This window comes from Dreissena polymorpha, chromosome 2 (assembly GCF_020536995.1).
Source record: "Dreissena polymorpha isolate Duluth1 chromosome 2, UMN_Dpol_1.0, whole genome shotgun sequence".
Classification (NCBI taxonomy): Eukaryota; Metazoa; Mollusca; class Bivalvia; order Myida; family Dreissenidae; genus Dreissena; species Dreissena polymorpha.
In genome coordinates, this window is record NC_068356.1 from 119,967,026 (window position 1) to 119,987,789 (window position 20,764).

The following is a 20,764-nucleotide window of genomic DNA, read 5'->3' on the forward strand; positions in this document are numbered from 1 at the left end:
ACGTCAACCATTTATACTTGGCAGAATAGTCGAGCAGGCTAATGCGCGTTTTTACTCCAGGACTAAGGGGGTCACTGGTTCGAGCCCTGCTGCGGGATACTTTTTTTAGAATTTTATTCTGGATTTTTACTGGAGCTTTTAAGATCCAATGTTTACATTTATCAATATAAAGCATTTAATGACTAACTTCAAAAAATGCCAAAATCTGTGAAAAGGCCCTTTAACATAATAAATATCTACTCCTATAAATATGAGGTCGATACACATGGACTAAACGGTAAATTACGTCTAATTATTTGGACTATAATGATAGCAACTACTGAAATAGAAAGAAGAAAGAATTCATACAACCAGTAATTTGAGTAAAGAGTTTGTAATCAATTTTGTATTTCAGGACAGCTTGGTGATATGCCAATCCCATATTGACATGTTGATTTCGGGTATCATAGCCTTTCAATAAGTCGCAAAATGCTCGAACAAAATGTATAAAGCAAAATGTGACTTAAATTGATAACTAAAATATCAGTATCATCAGTATGCCTGTTTTGCCTTGTCAAGCTGTCGAGATCCAGTAAGTGCTTCATTCACATCGAATATAACCTTCGAATTCCATTTATTGTTACATTACTAAATAGCGAAACAAGACGATTTAAGCTGTAAGAAAGTTTTGACACGATTGTTATCAAGTCTTCATGGGCGAAGTCATTGTTGTAGAAAGTGATGTATTCACATCGAATATAATCATACAAAAGTTTCATATTATATAATGCGTTTGAAATACTTCACTAAAAGCCAACTGTGTAAAGGCATTTGGAAACAGGAAAAATAAATATTGTATACAATGTTTAAATTGTGAAGAATGCTTATTTTAATAATATCAAATATAATTATTTCTTTGAACTTATCAATTTAAGCTCGATTGCGTCAAACGTTTATGGATTATTGAGGCATTCTCGAATTCATTTAACTGGTAGAAATCCGGGACCTTCTGATCGCTACGTGGACACCATATCCACTACGCCTTCGCGATCTTGTTATGCGCCTATCGTGTGACGGAACGTATTGTGGGAACACCCTTGACGATAGGGCGTATGGGCGTATGCGCGGGCGGACAGATGGATGGCATGTGACACATCATTGTGTGTTCGCTCTGCTACAGATACAGTTTTCATCGAATGTTCTACACACTTTCTGGTAATGTGCGTTGTCATAATATGGAGGCTTAGTTCGATAACCAGCCACTTCGCATCAGTCACTTCAGAGTTATTTCCCTTGGTAAAAGATTAATGCGAACCCGTTTCCGCTCTGCAACTTGTACAGTTTTCATCGAATCTGCAAGGTTTGTTGACATAAAATGGAGGCAATACTTCCAGCATGTTCGCACTGGGCTCTCCAGAGTAATTGCTCTTAGTTTATATAAAAAAAGTATTTCGCCGTTTCCTCTCCCTTATTCAAACCCATTCTTTAAATACGGAAAAAATATTCAGTTTATCATTTTAACTTATTCTGTATTAATGAATACATTAATTGTTTTAATTAAGATGCACTTTTCAGTAGATGATTGACATTTAACTCAAATAACTATTTTTACATCGATAACATTTGGATCGAGTATGATGCAGTAAAATACCAATATTTGATTATGTAGCACGTAAAAAAAATATTGCAATTATAAATATTGATAGTTTCTTACTATTGAAATACTCTTGTGATAGTTATTTTTGCTATCATAATTGTATCGTGTAAGTACTTTTTGACTGCTATGTTCAACGCATAAATAAAAATTAGAGATCAATTAACCAACATTGATTGATCTTTGATCAACACGATATACATTATAAGACATACATGTGTCAATTTGTAAAGTCATTTATGGAAATCTTAATGTTTCATGTAGGATTGTAAAACAAAAGCCTACAAGCTGAAAACGGTATAAAATTGTCACTGCCCATATGATGAAAATCAATTATTATTCCTTTTATTTCAGTTCATGAATATCATACATAATGGCTGTATGAAACTGAAATAAGTATGTTTTATCCAGATTTGTTACACTCAATTGTTTATGAACTGGAGTTTCTCACTGACAGTGTTGTTGTAATCGAGTCATGAGTTGAATAAGGTATGAGTTATGAACACATATTTATTTTAAGATCGCTAAATGTATATAATCCAGCTTCACTTTAAATTATTTGGTTTGGTCCATGTTTATAAACACAATAAAATCATTTGTAATTTCAGATAATTATGTCTTGAAATAATGTTTGAACATTAAGTAAATTTGAATATTGGTCGGAATGCTCATAAAAATATTGCACGTGCTCTTAAGCAAAGTATTGACATACAGTTTTGTGACAGCACAACGCGAGTCGTATGAAGAACTATAACACAGGCGGATCACACGATGGCTGCATCAGGCCAAAACACAGGCGGATCACACGATGGGTGCATCAGGCCAATTTGGCTCCACAATAGACACGAGATCTATCTTAAAGGGAATTCAGGAGAGCATCGATATATCACGATTGAAAAATCGCGTAACGTCAGTTCGTTAAACAATCGAATTGTCGACAATATTATCTGGCTTAAATGAATATTATTTTGAATCCGTATTTGAAGATCTTATTAAGTTGAACAGTATACTATACGACAAATTTTCATATTAAAAAGAGCATTTATAAACATTTGTTAATTTCGAAATGTTAAAGCACTCCGGTAATCACACTTACTTTTATTGATTTAATAACGTGATGAGTACGTTATTATAAAGATGCACGTCTTGAGAATTCAAAAAAGGACCTAATATTTACAGTTATTTCCCCTGTGAAAATAAAACTTCTTGGAATAAGGATTTTTACCCTACTAAATGTGTTTGTATTAACACATAAGAGGGCTATTAAAGAGGGCTTATATCCAGACCTCATCAACATTATAGTTTCATAACTCCCATTGTTTTCTTCTCATATATACCAACGAAACATCTAAGTTGTCATTATTATTTTCCTTCTTTGAATGCTAAGTACACATTATATGTATTAAGTATTTATAACTCGACCGAAGACTTAAATATAACACAGCATGTTAATATAATCCGACAAAGTCAAGCGTTGTGATGCAAGCAACAAATACAGACTTCTATTTTATTTGTATTAATTATTCGTCGAACAACTTGACTATTGAAAGTTCAGAAACTTGAAAACATTGATTATTAAATACAATTTGTTAACTTGTTACCATGTAGTATGAGCTTAAAATATCAATCGATTGAATCGGGTATGTAAACAACGAGCCGAATCATCGGAAATACCGCAAATATCTTGAGTATGATTTTATATGTGCTTATAGTGTAGTGTACAGTCTTAGCGCCATGGTACTGCGGATCAGATTGAATCCCTTTCGTTGATCCTATGAACTTTATTGTATAATAATGTTTTTGCAGACTTAAAAGCATGTACAATAATATAAAGGAACTTGGAAACAAAGCCACAGTCGTTACAATTCATTATTAAGTGTGATCTACTAAATAGCTTTTCAATGTCAAGCTTGTTTAATGACATTAAAACGTTGTATTTAGATTTTACATTTAATGACCATTATTAAATCATTTAAACACACCAACATACATTGAAGTTAAGGAGGGTTGTAAAAATAAGGTCAACACAAGTTCTCATTAGATAAGAATGCCAACAAGATATCTTGCGAACGGCGAACAGAACATAATTATGAACTGATAAAATTCAAAGTGTATAGAGTACAAATTTATTTATCCCACAGCACGGTGTGCATTGGCATTCCATAAAGAATACGTATGAACAATTGAAATGAACGATTTGATTTTGAAAACAAATGAGCCTTGTTCTGAGAAAACTGGGCTTAATGCATGTGCGTAAAGTGTTATCCCAGATCAGTGTGTGCAGTCCACACGGGCTAATCAGGGACGACACATTCCGCCTAAACTTGATTTTCGGTAAGGAGGGACTTCCTTAAAACTAAAAATACCATAAAGCGAAAAGTGTCGTCCCTGATTAGCCTGTGCGGACTACACAGGCTAATCTGGGACTACACTGTACGCACATGCATTAAGCCCACTTTTCTCAGAACGCGACACAAATAAGCATCTATCAAATCACAATTAATTATTACAATAATAAGTGGCCCAGTTGTGAGATTGTACATAGTTCGTTTGACTTGAGATGTCCAAATTGTGTCATAGCTACCTTACTACAACTTTTATTGCAAGTGTGGAGTATCTTTAAATGATAGCATAATGTTCCGAAAAGGTCACCTTCACACAACGAAGATTGCTAAAACCACACATTTAAAAATGGGCGTTATAGACTCATTGGCTGTGTTCTATTGGTGTTACCTTGCGTTTTAACAGGTATTTATTTATTTGAATTATATTTGTTTAATAAGTAACATTTTCTATAAAGTTCTCTTTACTTAAACAATAGTAGTTATGTTTTCTTAAATTTTCCCTTTTTCTTAAACCGTTCACACAATATACTACATAAACATAACACAAACATACTTTTAGAAAGAAACAACTGGTGTTTTGTTTACCAAAATAGTTATTATAAAACAAAAAACTTCATCATAAAAATAACGCAAGCTATAAGTATGCATTTAAAGGCTCTATAAAGGTGAATATACGTAATTATTTACACATTTTAAAATATTTTTTTCATATTTTATTTATAAAGGTTATCAAAAAACAATATATATATGCTATTGGACATAATAATAAAAAAATGAGCAATACAACTTGTTTTGAGCTCAAAATAAAGTGTCCTCCAAGTCAATTGTGTTTACAAACAATCAGTTTATTTACATTGCTGTTTACTCGCGAAAGAGAAAGTGAAAGTGACTCAGGTCACCAAAAATATAACGACGACTTTGAACGTTTTCCGTCATCACTCACAAAGTGGGTATTTTCTAAATGGTTAAAACGTTTGTAGTGATCTGATAAGTTACTTTCTGCTGGTAAAAAGTTGTTAAAGTAGAAATAAAATTGAATTTTCTTTCGGCTATTTTTAGCATATGTCAACGCTCTGAGGCTACACATCACGTTAGATGCAAAAATGTAAACATTTCTTCCAATTATGAAACGGGTTTATCTCCCATAATTCTTGACAACGCTGTACCTAAACTGTGTTATTAGCAGTTTTTATGCAAAAGTAATTGAAATTAGGTAAAAATTAGACCAGTTGATATGCATAATAATTGGATTTATGACCTTTATAGAGCCTTTAAGCAAAATAAAACAGTTGTAAAATAATACCTGTTGGAGTCCAGCAATAAGAAGAATAAATGTCGCCTGTATCAAATAATAGTATATTCAGTCAACAGTTTCAAACGAAAATATTACTTATAACTCAATAATAAAATGTATCTCGAACAAAAACAGTTATATGTATTGAAATAGATTCTATCATCAAATCAAATTTGCAAACACGTAAGTATTCATATAAATATTAAATTTAATAAAAGCTATATATATATATATATATATATAACTTTCATTAGCCAAGACAAATCAGGAAAATGAATAGACGTGTCACCACTTGAAATAGTAACCGTTTTTAAGGCATATCAAACCTCAAACTCAGTTCAGTAGTAGACACAGAACACTGAAGTGTACATAAACTTCAAAATCATAGCATCGCAATTAAAAAATGAAAACCTTTACAACGAAGATCCTTTTTAATTCAAATTGCCATTTGAATATTCATATGTGTATTAAAGCAACAGTGGTTAAGACGTGAAGTGTACACAGCGTCTATGATTTTGATAAATATTGAAATATAAATTGTTGTAAAGTATCTGTTTGTAATAAAGATTAACTGTATTTGTTTTCAGTGAGTCAACATGACACATTTTCTTTAATATCGTTACATAAATTGCAAATCCTACAGTGCTGATTTTTGTTTTTTTCACACACTATATCGATACTGTTTACTAAGTTTATGTAGACTTTATTCTACAATATATACTCCTATCTTTTTATTCTTGGGCCTGACGTCCTTTTGTGCTTAAACATTTATTCCATGGATGAAAACTAAAACGTTTTAAGAATAAAATATATCTCAATTTAAGAAAAAAAATCAACATATAAAAGATATTGTTTATTTTAATATTTATTGCGATTTATTATGTAACTATTGGTCCTTGAGGCACAACTTACTATACTTACTGAATAGCATTTGTTTATTTACACCATAAGCAGTTGGAAAATAAGCAAAAAAAGCTAAATACCCTTATCGGTGTACTCTGATGGTTTAGTCCATATATACAGTTCAAAAATCATCCACCAAATAGTCATATTTTTTAGATTCCGCATATGCATCTTTATACCAAAGATACTTCCCTGTAAAAGGCAATTAAGATAAGATTCTAATCAGTTTTTTAGTATTTGTATTTACTATAAGGGATATGCACTATCGCATTGTCGCCATCGTAAGGAAAATTGCTTTGTAGCTTCAATCACTCATTACGGTCTTTCTCGCTTTAAGTAACTAATGCTGTATTATTTTCATCATAATAACACTTACGGTTGCCTCCAGAATTTTACCGATTTTGCTACTACGGATCGTGGGCGTCCAATCGTCACGCCCCGAACGCACTCCGCCCTGGAGACATCAACCCCTCTCTGTGCTCGCACCTGTCCTATTCCTTTCTGGACCTGGACGATACTGCCACCAGGATTATACCAACACCGGACCCACCGCATCCAGAGACCCTGTATGAAATGTTTCTTATTATATAATATAGCCAATGTCATCCAGCGATTTCTCAAGGAATTCCAAAGAAAATTAGATACAACATGGAAAACTTATGAAACTTATTTGAGGATTATGTCTGACCCCTATTTGTTAGCCGAAGCCAAAGGTCAGGTCAATATTAGTAAAACTAGAGTGGAAAAACATAACATGTTTTACTCAAAAACTAAAATTACAAGAAAAGTACATATCATATAATTAAACCCTGCATTTGGTTAAAGAGTTCCGCGTGTATTCTTGGACAAAACGAGCTATACTTATAAATGACCAAGTTAAATCTAGCAAAACATTTCGGTTTCGCAGCAAGTCGACGGTCAGGTCAATCTTATTAACATCATAATTAAACGGGGCAATTACTCAACATTGACTAAGATATTACTAGTATCATGAAATATGTCATGCACATTTTACTATATGATTGTCTTTTTTCTATCTGTCAGTTCCTTCCTCTACAGACCCCGTTTGTCTGCACATCAACAAATGAAACGAAAGAGCTCAAAATGTCAATTGAGTTCTGATAAACACAGAATTTAATGAAGTAAATATACAAGTGACGGTAATGAGGAAAACATTTTTCACCAGCGATTAATCGTCTGAAAAATTATATTAACAAATCTTAATAATGTCGTGCAAAACTGGACATTGGATTTGTGTATAACACATGGCAAGCGCATAGATAAGGGGTTTCATTTTTCAATGACATCGGTTTCAAACCAACTAAGGGACTGTATTGCGTTTAGTATTGCCAAAACCTTGTTTTCATAATTTAATAGTCACTCATGTAAAGTGAAACACGGGATCGACTGCAGGCACTGTCTTAGTAAACATTTGATGTGACCACTATCAAAGAAGACCGTGGAATGTTCGTTTGTGACCACTGTGGTAATCATGTATGACGTTTGATGATGTTCAAGTACACTGATGAAACAATACCCTTAGATATACTAGGTATTGATTTATACTAGAGAAACATTCAAGAAAAATCACATGCGCAGCTGAAATAGTTGTATTACAAAGATAGACCAATTGTGAGCAGTTACTTTAATTTATTTAAGTTTTGATAGTATGTTATCAAGTCCGTTAAAAAAATTTATAGAACTCATGTATGTATAACGTGCTAATGTATTCTATCTTTATCTTTAAAAAGTATTATTTAAAATAATAAGCCTCAATGTTGCTGATAACATGTTCTTTTCAAATTTAATAGAACAATTTGCACATAGAAAAAATGTTGAAGGGCATTATAAAGAGTGGTCGAGCAGCTTATAATCCGCTCTGGGCTCCAGATCTATATTTGTTGAAACGAGTATTGATCTTCTCTTACCAGTATGACACAATTCAACAACCTCAAGAAGAGGAATAGGGGTCTGAAAACCATCGCTTCGGTGGGAGGTTGGGCCATGGGAACTGAAGCCTTCATCAAGCTTGTATCCTCGCAGGACTTGATGAACCAGTTTGCTGGAAACGCCGTCGTAACGTAAGCAAGCACATGTGAAGTTATCGATGTACCAATTTGCAATAATTGCTGAAGTTAGTAACATTACTTATTCTTAATACAAGTAAATCAATGTTTTGTTTTCAATAAAAGCTGTAATCGAATGTCTATTCAATTTGATTTTCTGAATTTACCTTACGTCCCTATTTGCAAGGACGTTTATTATGCAAACAAAATGTTACGGAATACCGTTAGGGCCATCGTGGTTACACATTAAAATCCAGAGGGCGACAATGCGATAGTACGATGGCGACAAAGCGATAGTACGATGGCAACAATGCGTTAGTACGATTGCGACAGTGCGACAACGCAATAGTACGATGGCGACAATGCGATAGTACGATGGCGACAGTGCGACAACGCAATAGTACGATGGCGACAATGCGATAGTACGATGGCGACAGTGCGACAATTCGATGGCGACAGTGTAATAGAACGATGGCGACAATACGATAGTGCGTTAATAAATTACGACAGAGCGACAATACGATGGCGACAGTGCGATAGTACGATGGCGACAATGCGATAGTGCGATAATTCGATGACGACAGTGCGCCAATACGATGGCGACAATGCGATAGTACGATGGCGACAATGCGATGATACGATGGCGACAGTACGATTTGCTGCATTGTCGCCATCGTACTATCGCATTGTTGCCATTGTTCGATCGCACTATCGCATTGTCGCCCTCTGGATTTTAATGTCCAACCACGATGGCACTAACGGTATTCCATAAAATGCTGTTATTTTCATTCCAACCTTTGTAAACGTGTTGTTGTGGAACAGAACGTACAGTCACAGCAATTGTCGTCTTCAAAGTACCAAGCCCCTAGTATTTCTGCACACACATAATAGTGCTTTTATTTGTGTATTTATTTATTCATTTTATTTGGCATTATAAACTACGATAGACGTTTACGAAGAAGTAATACTTGTTACGTTAGCAATTGAATTTTTTTTTAATGAAAAAAACATGTATGTTCGTTGTTTAACCAAATATTTAGTTCTGGTTGCATTTCAAAGTGTCAAGTTTCTTTTATAATTCGTTAATCGCCAATAACCTGGGTACATCACGTGACTTAGTGTGGTTTACTATTGAACATTAATGGATGTAAACACACCGGTATGTGGTGCTTTTCTTCAAATAACTTTTTTTTAAATTACTTACGAATTTCAACTAGTGCATTAAAGTTATATGCAAAAATAAAGTTCTTACCGATGTGTTTACATTCTGTCCAGCCCTTATGTAAACCCCTGTGAACTCCGTTGATCCTGCACCCTGCTATTGCCTAGTTATTAGATCGTGAAAACACCATATAATTTTAGCATGTTGTAAAATAACACAAAAACCACCGTGTTATGGTTTAACGAGATGCCGTGGTTTTACAGGTTCTTGCGAACACATAACTTCGATGGCCTTGACCTTGACTGGGAATACCCTGGTGTTGAATATAGAGGCGGAAAACCTGAAGAGAAGCAACGTTTTGTCCAACTACTCAAGGTATGGGATGTGTGGGAATACAGACTGACCGGAGAAGTTTGTATGTAAAGGCGTAGCTCAAACCCTTCTCTATATATTGTTTGAAGATAAATTACATTTCACATATACTCAAAAAATAAATCATACTCTGCTTCATAAATGTTGAGCAACTCTACACTAAAGTTCGATGAATGGATAATATTTCAGACTAATATTGAAACATGATTAGGGAAAGGTCTTGTATTACAAACATTGTTAAATAAACATATAGTGTTTAGATGTACCCTTTATAAGGTACTGTAAAACCATACCATGATATTACAATGTCAGCTAATGCAATATTAGACCGTGCGTGAGGCATTCGAAAGCGATCCGGAAGTGCAGAAAGGTCGAGACCGACTCCTTCTTACGTGTGCAGTTGGAGTCACCGAGGAGCTCGTTACGACAGCCTACAACGTGACGGGAATAGCACAGTAAGATATCACACAATGACGTCATCCGACAATGCGACAGGAAAATCACAGTTAGATATCACAAAACGCCGTCATCCACCAACGTGACGTGAAATTATATTTGAAAGATATGATATAATAATAATAGGACGGCATCACCAAAGTAAGATTAGAGATCTTTTTTTCTGAAACCACATTGAAAAATATGTAAAATAATATATGTCTTTAAGGACGCCATAAGCTGATATGTAGTCAGGTTTTCATATCTTTACGTTAATGTTGACAAACTCTTGATATTTCTTAAGCTATTATGATCCTTTCTATTTTGCACTTTACATTTGTTTTATTGCAAACTCTTCTTTCACGCAATTTAAATTATTCATGATGAGATACTTCTATTAATAATAGCCGTAGTGGTACGACAATTTAATCTCCACATTGCATAATAATCGTACGTCACCTTTCCTGAAAAATCTTATATTATATATATAGAGAGAATAATTGGTTAGTGTTGATTATAGATCAGGTTTATCATTCGAGGCTTAGAAAACAAAAGAGCACGAGCCTTGGCGACTGCTTTTTCGTTTTCGTGCCCAGCATGATAAACCTGATCTACAATCAACACTAATCTATTATTCTATTTATCCCACTTTCTATTCAGTAAACCTTTTTATTTAAACACAATTAGTTTAACTGGATAATTTCGCTGGATTTATGACGTCATTTTGTCGAAAAAAATACGACATTTCGTGCCTTGGTTTATAGCAGATAATTAATAAACGGGGCTTTAATCAACCGAATTCGCTGTACAAGTGGGATAAATATTCTTCACTAAAAATTGGAAAATTGTTGCATTCACCTAGTGTATGTTTGTTAATATTCGTTTTGATCAGCTTAAAATACTTTTAACTTAAAAGCCATTGTGTAAACGTTTCGGATATTTTCTTAAGTTTATTAAGATAATAACCGAAAACTTTTATAGAACAAGAGCTGTTTGTAAAACATGCATGCCCCCCATATGGGCTGTCAGTTGTAGTGGCAGCCATTGTGTGAATACGTTTATGTCACTCTGACCTTGATCTTTGACTTAGTGACCTGAAAATCAATAGGGGTCATCTGCCAGTCATGATCAATGTACCTTTGAAGTTCCATGATCCTAGGCGTAAGCTTTCTTGAGTTATCATCCGGAAACCATTTTACTGTGTCGAGTCACCGTGACCTTGACTTTTGACCTAGTGACCTGAAAATCAATAGAGGTCATATGCCAATCATGATCAATGTACCTATGAAGTTTCATGATTCTAAGCGTAAGCTTTCTTGAGTTATCATCCCGAAACCATTTTACTGTGTCAAATCACCGTGACCTTGACCTTTGACCTAGTGACCTGAAAATCAATAGGGGTCATACGCGAGTCATGATCAATGTACCTATGAAGTTTTATTATCCTAGGCGTAAGCGTTCTTGAGTTATCATCCGGAAACCATTTTACTGGTTCTAGTCACCGTGACCTTGACCTTTGACCTAGTGACCTGAAAATCAAAAGGGGTCATCTGCGAGTCATGATCAATTTACCTATGAAGTTTTATGATCCTAGGCGTAAGCGTTCTTGAGTTATCATCCGGAAACCATTCGGTTGACGGACCGACGAACCGACCGACCGACCGACGGACCGACGGACCGACCGACCGACATGTGCAAAACAATATACCCCCTCTTCTTCGAAGGGGGGCATAATAAGAACTAAATGCATCTACAATCATTATACTGTTTGTTAGTTTAAACATATACACACGTTTGACTATTTTTTTTTAATGTTGCTTTCTATTCCAGTGATCTTTATTAATTATTTATTTCGCCAGGTATACTGTATCGCATTACAATATAAATATATTTTGTTTTCTTATCAATGTTCGTTACTTTATTATGTTCTTAGCTCTAGGTCTTACATTCCTTGATTGTCCCTTTTTTCTCTCAAATATCTTCCTTTATTTCAGTAACTAGCTGGTGCGTCATACGCATAGTTCATTTATAATCACAGCTTTTTTGTGAAGATGCCAATAACTGTTATACAAAATACAAAACAAAAATATTGCATATGTGGAACACGAGATGGCATTACTATTATTCCATTGTAAGTTGGTGATCAGCCAAGAAATATTGCCCCCTGAACCTCAGAAATATTGTCCCCCTGATCCTCAGGTATTCCGACCTGATTAACCTGATGATGTACGACTTTCACGGCGAGTGGGAGAACACCGTCAACGTCCACAGCGCCCTCTACAGCGACTTCGACTTAAGCGTGGTAAGCTAACTACTCGCTGCGGTTACTTGCTCTGCATGTAAAACGTAGGCACTGTATTCACAAGTTAAGTCACAAAAGATCTGGAATGATTTATGGCTTATAATAGTTTCTATGAAAATCAGTGCTTTTTCTTACATAATTGGACTTTTGTATATGCGTTGCTGTTAAAATTTCAACGCGAATAGAACATAACTTACATACACCATAAATATTAGAATACATTTACTATTTGAGTCCATCATCATTCTCTGGTTAACAACAATAAAAGGGAATTAAAATGCCCGGAAGCAGTCAAATCTCTTCGTGGATGTTGGTTGGTGATTCGCAGGGTTATAGGTTAAGAGGGTAATGGGTTGAAGGCTTAAGGCAATGATAAGGTTGTTATGGTAAGAGGTAAGAGTTATTGTGAGAGTGAATGTTTATATGTTAGGTTTCGGTTACGGGCAAGAGGTAAAAAGGCTGATAAGTTATGGTTAATGTGTGATGGGGCTAGCGTCAGGGGTTGAATGATTAAATATAAGTGTTATTTGTAAACGTAAGATTGATAGGCGCTAGGTTGGCTCTCTCTGTCAATTTGAGATAGTGCAAATAAAGTTGCAATATACATTTCATCCTATTACACTCTCAGGAAAAATAATGTTATAGTGGATGCAATGGTTGGACATACGGTTGATACAGACCAATACCCAATATGTAGCACTGCATGATATTGATGTAGTTAATTGACTTCTTTCGCAGCTGAATATAAAGAAAACGTAAAATATATAATTTATTAAAGTTTCCTGACAAATATTATGTCTAAAAACACATTTTACTTTAATCCATCAAACACAGATGTTACATTCCAATGCTGTGTGAATTATAGGCTTTACTTCTCTGCTTATAGGATCGCTTTGTTAAGTTGTGGGTGTCAGAAGGGGCGCCTAAGAGTAAGCTGCTAATGGGGTTGCCGCTCTACGGGCGATCCTTTACCCTGGTTGACCCCAACAACAACACCGTGGGTGCACCCAGCAGTGAAGGTCACGACATGCCTTACTATCAGGTAACAATAAAAAACATATGTAAATGTTTTGCTCTTATTAGGCAGCACCGCTAATCTATTGATATCGTCCCAACAAACCTGCGCCCACACATTGTTTTTTTTTTTCGTCACCCCATGCAAAGAAAATCAGTGTGGTAGAATTAAAAGTCCAACGTGAGGGAAATAAATGCTTTGAGGTATACAGAGCTGATGGAAGAATGTCGCGAGAAGGATTGTAGTACCCGGCTGCTCCCCGTAAAAGTCGAGTGAAGAGGAGTTCCTGCTACTCCGGGTGATGTTCACTGCCCTTGTAGACACTGGCTTCAACAGAATGACAGCCATCCAAGCAGTGTGCAGTGCTGTTAATAAGGCGTAAAGTTGGATTTTGCGCTGCAGAAACCGCACGAGCTGGAGCTAGTTACCAACAAACTGTTAACTGATCCGCCCGAGGCCCCACCATACTAACGTGTTCTTGGTTTTAGGGGAAAAATATTTAATGGTGTTTGGAACTCAGCTGATAATGTTGTTGTGTGAAAAACTGCAATTGTATTACTGGCATTAAGATATAAAGGGAAATATGAAAAAAACAGGACCGTATTGTCACTTCTACTTAATTATATCAAGTTCTGCTTTTCATTTTATTGTTATCGTATTGTTGAGAAAGGTCAATATAAATCTACTATCGATGCAAGTTTAATATTAGATAAATCATAATTGCACATGAAAAGGCCGTTCATCTCAAAGTATTTGCATGTGTAGGTCCTTGACATAATTAATACTCATAAACCTAACGAGAGAGCATGACCCATCTGCAGACCATGATAATTACAGGTGTGCCAGATGATAAAAGAGCACCAGATAACCCCGACTACGCTATCAAACGAGCGCGTTCCCTACTTTGTCCATAACAACCTATGGGTCGGGTACGAGGACAGGGCCAGCATTCGCGAAAAGGTATCATATTTTTTTCAAAACAAAAAGTCCTAATGTCCCCTGAAAATATCATTTAAATCCAGTGTGTCCGTATCTCAGTTGTCTAACAACTCATTTACAATATGTTTTTAAACAACTATGTGATTGCCATCCGAACAGTTTAACAGTGTTTATCGTGAACAAAATTACATGCGCGTATTCCAACCACAAACTAGAGTCATAGTAATCAATAGCAGACAACTAATCTGGAAATTGATTTCTATATTTTCACCACTAAAAGTAATTTACATATCCAAATAATGTGTTTGTGCATCATTACTTATACAGCCCGAAACGTTTCGAAATCTACATCCGACATTACTTAAGGCGCGTCCATAATATCTCCTGAAAAAGTAAGCACGTTTGCTTTTCCCTACCTGAAAATGCCATTACTTTTACTTCAAATTTAACACACGTAATCTTTATCTTTCTTTAAGGCCCAGTACCTTCGGGCGGAGGGTCTAGCTGGTGCCATGGTTTGGGCTATAGATCTGGATGACTTCCACGGAACTTGCGAACAGGGACAATACCCTCTAATGAACGCGCTGAATTTGATCATCAGTCCCGACAATGCTATCGTAGGATAAGCATGATACGCGGATATTTGTTTTGGGACATAATTACCGTATGTGTGTGTACTCAGATAGACTAACCAAGTAAAAAAACTAATTTGTGAGTTTATTGTTGTCAGTGCTCCGTGTCAGATCTTGAAAGTATTTAAACGGGTACAATTTAGCGTGCATGCCACTTACCTTTCGGATCAGAAAATATCATGTGTGTAATTTGCATAGATTATGACAGTATTGTCTGGCTTTCGATGAAGGCGGCGTACAACCCAACTCATCATAAATTGTATTATAACACAAATCAAAGTCGTTGTTCGTAAAATTCGTTATCACTAAATAAGAGCAGTGAAAATGATTCACATGCTATGTTTATCATACAATGGTATGTCGCCTAGATATATTAGGCATGTATAGACATGCAATAAGCTTGACTATTAAATTTACTGGAATTTATATAGATATGGGTATAAGTAAGTTAATTATGGATATTGGATTTATCCGTGATCAATTGGAAACATACTAGCAACAGAATGTAGGGATCGCAGGTTCTATCTCCTGCTCCGCCATAACCTACTGGGAATTTCGCATGAGACATAAACCGATGTACACTGTGCCTCACACATGACACTATGTGCCTCACTACACTATGTGCCTCACACATGACACTTGTGCCTCACACATGACACTATGTGCCTCACACATGACACTTTGTGCCTCACACATGACACTATGTGCCTCACACATGACACTATGTGTCTCACACATGACACTATGTGCCTCACACATGACACTATGTGCCTCACACATGACACTATGTGTCTCACACATGACACTATGTGCCTTACACATGACACTATGTGCCTCACTACACTATGTGTCTCACACATGACACTATGTGCCTCACACATGACACTATGTGCCTCACACATAAACCGATGTACACTATGTGCCTCACACATAAACCGATGTACACTATGTGCCTCACACATGACACTATATGCCTCACTGTACACTATGTGCCTCACACATGACACTACACTATGTGCCTCACCATGACACTACACTATGTGCCTCACACATGACACTTTGTGCCTCACTGTACACTATGTGCCTCACTGTACACTATGTGCCTCACTGTACACTATGTGCCTCACTGTACACTATGTGCCACACTGTACACTATGTGCCTCACTTGTACACTATGTGCCTCACTGTACACTATGTGCCTCACTGTATACTATGTGCCTCACACATGACACTATGTTCCTCACTGTAAACTATGTGCCTCACTGTACACTATGTGCCTCACTGTACACTATGTGCCTCACACATGACACTACACTATGTGCCTCACACATGACACTAAATGCCTCACTGTACACTATGTGCCTCACACATGACACTATGTGCCTCACACATGACACTACACTATGTGCCTCACACATGACACTATGTACCTCACTGTACACTATGTGCCTCACACATGACACTATGTGCCTCACACATGACACTATGTGCCTCACACATGACACTTTGTGCCTCACACATGACACTATGTGCCTCACACATGACACTAAAACACACATGGTCGCGATTACTTATACTTCATTGTATATGCACTATTAGAATAACATGGGAGATAATTATCATATTATATATATATATATATATATATATATATATATATATATATATATATATATATATAATAAAAGTAAAAACTCGTGTCTGGGATTTTAAATATATATTGATTTAGCCAACGCGTTTCGCATAGCTCATCAGGGCATAATACAATATATTACAACGTCAAAATGTCATGGAGATAACGTCATATCAATTATGACGTCATAACGTCAATAAATATTAAATGAAATTTAATTTGGGTTTAAATACATGTATAAAATGTTGTTCTTTTGCTAACCTAGCTGAAATATTGTTCGAAAATAGCTTATAAAATGGTAATATTTTAAATTTTGGTTCATTATGTGAACATTCATCTAAATGTTTACTTAAAGGCATCTGTCTTGTTGAGGGGTCTCGCATTTGTTGTTCATGGACAGATCGCCTATTTCTAAGTTTTAAGGGAATTCTTTTGATTTTAATGGCAAAATGTTCAAAATAAAAACTAATATGTCATGTGATATACAAAATGTGATTTATGTATTAGTATGCAATGGATGCAAACAATATTATATAGGCCAAACTGGCGATAAACTTAGAAAAAAACTAGGTTAGCAAAAGAACAACATTTTATACATGTATTTAATATTTATTGACGTTATGACGTCATAATTGATATGACGTTATCTCCATGACATTTTGACGTTGTAATATATTGTATTATGCCCTGATGAGCTATGCGAAACGCGTTGGCTAAATCAATATATATTTAAAATCCCAGACACGTGTTTTTACTTTTATTATATAATATTCACAATCTGGATTCTGGATTATTACATTTTACTTATATAACTATATATATAAACTATATAAAACTATATATATATATATATATATATATATATATATATATATATATATATATATATATATATATATATATATATATATATTTATATATATATATAAACACGATAAAATTCCAACGTGCTTACTTTTCGAAATAAAAGTTCAAATATATCCATTAATGCTTCAACATGTTACATTTAAGTTTACTATCGTATTTGAGAAATTTCAAATATTTAAAGAGTCGGATGCCAAATTTTCATGGACACTTCTTTAACCGATCTTCTCAATGACAATAGCACTTCAATTCCCGATTAGTCGACACTTTTTACCAGATATAAAACACTCTTTTTAGTGAATTAGAAATGCAGAATTCGCTATAGATTACTGTTATAGTAAGAAGGCAATGCATACAAATGTATGTAATGAAGTAAGTTAAACAGGAATTATCGCACATGTTCTTTTTTCCTTTGGGATACGATTATGATTTTGTATAAATGTGAAAGATGAATGTGAAACTAATTCGATATGTCTGATAAATACCGCCCATATCACCATATATATTTTTCAGTTTTGAGTCACCCAACCGCCGGATCTTTGCATAGTACATGAGCTTAAACAATTTTAGCTAACTTTCCTTGTATCGAAACGGTTGATATAAGCATGTATAATTATGTCATAATAAAGGGTTTAAGGTCATTTACTTCGAGCTTACGTTATCATTTTGTACAAGCAAGTGCTCCCTATAAGAAGAACTGACGATAAAGGGAGTTTTTAGATGTGTTATTAATTTGTGGTTACGCATTAGTAAAGTCTTGATGATGCGATTATAATGAGCACTAAAGACATAGGATTGTAAGATGAACAAAGGTGTATTTGCCTCTTTAAGACCCCTTCTGGCTCTTTATGTATAGCCCTGCTATAAGTAAAATTAAACACGATCGTGTTGATCCACATGATCCGTCGTTTGTTCATCTCTCTTAGTCTCAAGTTACCACAAAAAACAAGTGCATTATGTAGACAATTATTTCCGGCCGTCACCTGAAATATATATTTCTTCATAAATTTCTTCATAAATAAGCATTTTAATCTAATTAAAAAAATGAAATTATGCTATTAATAGTATTAATTAATAGTTATGTGATTTTTGAAAGCGAACATTGGCATTGGTTAGATTTCACCTCTCTGTTTTTAATTAGGTTATGCGTAGATTCCCAATGAGCCGCGATTGACTCTGAACATGGATTCGTACTTCAAAATGTTTGGTAATGATAGCCATAATATACATAAATACATTTGAGGTAGAAGGCGAACTCGGTTATCAGTGTGCCCAATATGTTAAAAGTCTCTGTCATCTGAAGTGTCCTATATCGGGAATCAAAGCGTGTCCTTTATCGGAAATCAAAGTGTTTGCACCTTCATGAAAACCATCCATTAAAAAAAGCCCGTTTTCATTTCATTGAATGCTATCAACAAAATTTCAGTATTTGAAGCACAGTGATTACTCTACATGCTGGAATATCAAACAACTTATTGCAATATTTTAAGTAGTTTTATTTTGTTGAAATGTTACCAGTTCATGCTGTTTTCCGACCGAAATTTCTATTTTTTTGAGAAAAAATCTACCGTGTTTTTTTATTCTTCCCAATAATAAGGATACACCATTTATAAACCGACCATGTGCCTTGTCTAAAAAACTTATCTTTAGGATATTACTTTTAAAAAAACCTGAGGAACTTACTTCTCGCGCATTGCTTTTGTTGTTCGCTGTTATCGAAGTGCCATCTGTTATCAAAGTATCCGCATTATCAGCGTCTGAACACACTGATAAGTATGGCGCCGTAACAGCTGCATTCGTAAGAAATATCAACTCAAACGTGTAATCGTTTATAAGCTTTAATTAATTGACACATTTTTATTAAACATCAGGTTTACAGGCATTCATACGTTCCACTTATATTTTATCTCGTCAACAATTGTGTTTGGGAAATGAATTTTGGTTGAATTTAGATGAAATGTAAACAATTTTCATGCGAATGTTTTCAAGTAGGTATCAATCAAGTTGAACGCTTGGGATATTAAAATTCACTTAAATGTCTCAGGGCGTTTTCCAATCCTACATGTAGCTAATTCCACACAGAACCTGTTGTTTGGTGTTCATAGTTGTAGAAAAGATAGAAAAAAAATGTTGATTCCAATGAAATGCAAATGTTTTGGATGATTTTATAATGTTAAAATTTGTTTTTAGTCTATCAAATATATATTGAATATCACATACTAAATAAATTTGTATTAAACAGCATACAGAAATACAGATTTATGAAGTCATGCTGATATGTTCTTAGGTCGATAATTGTGCTCTAAACTCAGAAGGGCTTCATTAAGAAGTATTCAACAATTATATTTCAGTGTCCCGTACACAAAGTTTTTTTTCATGCTCAATGTACAAAGCGCTGTTATTATGTGATGTTAACGCAGCATTTTAGTCTAACATCAATACGAGAGAACAAACCACCACAATCACACACATGCTCACGATACATATGGATAGATTATGTCCATATTCTATTTCACACGCTTTAGAGGATATTGCAAAGACAAATGTTCAAACCTCGGATTGAATTAGGATTCAACTCCACATTTAGAAAACATCTATATTTGATCGTTTGATGCGGAAAGCATTCAGTTTATTCATAGACTGAATGTGTGGTTAAAACAATTTCGCAAGTGCAATACAAAGTTGACCACACCCAATATTTACTTGTTTATTTTCTGGTCCAATATGATTTCACTTGCAAAAATTCATTTATGGTCGATCATGTGAATATTAATTATAAGTGAGCTTCTGCTTGTTTCAGTAAGGCGATGGTAGTTAAAAAGAAGATAATGTGTAACTATTGAACTTTCCTCAGTGCTCGAATTCAAGTGTTTTGTTGCAAATTAATTAAATGAATTGGGACAATTTACTGAGCCTTGTGCAATCCTGTTTTAAAAGCATGGCAATATATTAATGCAATTTTGTAATTTTTTACAGCTGTTTTTTTTTTTTGTAAATATACAATCCGATGAATAATTGTGATATTATGTTATACCTACGTAGGATTAAATGAAGATATAGTGGATATTTGTTCGATTCGGTGGAATATCGATTTTATTTCACGAGTGATCATAGAAAACAATATTTTCACGAGTGGCACAGCCACGAGTGAAAATATATATTTTCTACG

At 34.8% G+C, this 20,764-nt stretch overlaps 1 protein-coding gene and 1 long non-coding RNA gene across 2 annotated transcripts; both read left to right on the plus strand.

Annotated features, from left to right (window-relative positions):
* Nucleotides 1–4,259: 4,259 nt before the first annotated feature.
* LOC127868749 (uncharacterized) lies at nucleotides 4,260–8,245 on the plus strand. The gene is made up of 3 exons (XR_008044237.1): nucleotides 4,260–4,381; nucleotides 6,564–6,741; nucleotides 8,107–8,245. It is a non-coding gene; the product is annotated as an uncharacterized LOC127868749 (long non-coding RNA).
* A 1,404-nt stretch (nucleotides 8,246–9,649) lies between these two features.
* On the plus strand, nucleotides 9,650–15,181 carry LOC127870029 (chitotriosidase-1-like). Its single transcript, XM_052412690.1, has 6 exons — nucleotides 9,650–9,778; nucleotides 10,103–10,230; nucleotides 12,410–12,512; nucleotides 13,399–13,554; nucleotides 14,365–14,487; nucleotides 14,943–15,181. The coding sequence occupies exons 1-6, from the start codon at nucleotides 9,650–9,652 to the stop codon at nucleotides 15,090–15,092; spliced, it is 789 nt and encodes a 262-aa protein (XP_052268650.1). The 3' UTR covers nucleotides 15,093–15,181.
* Nucleotides 15,182–20,764: the final 5,583 nt, after the last annotated feature.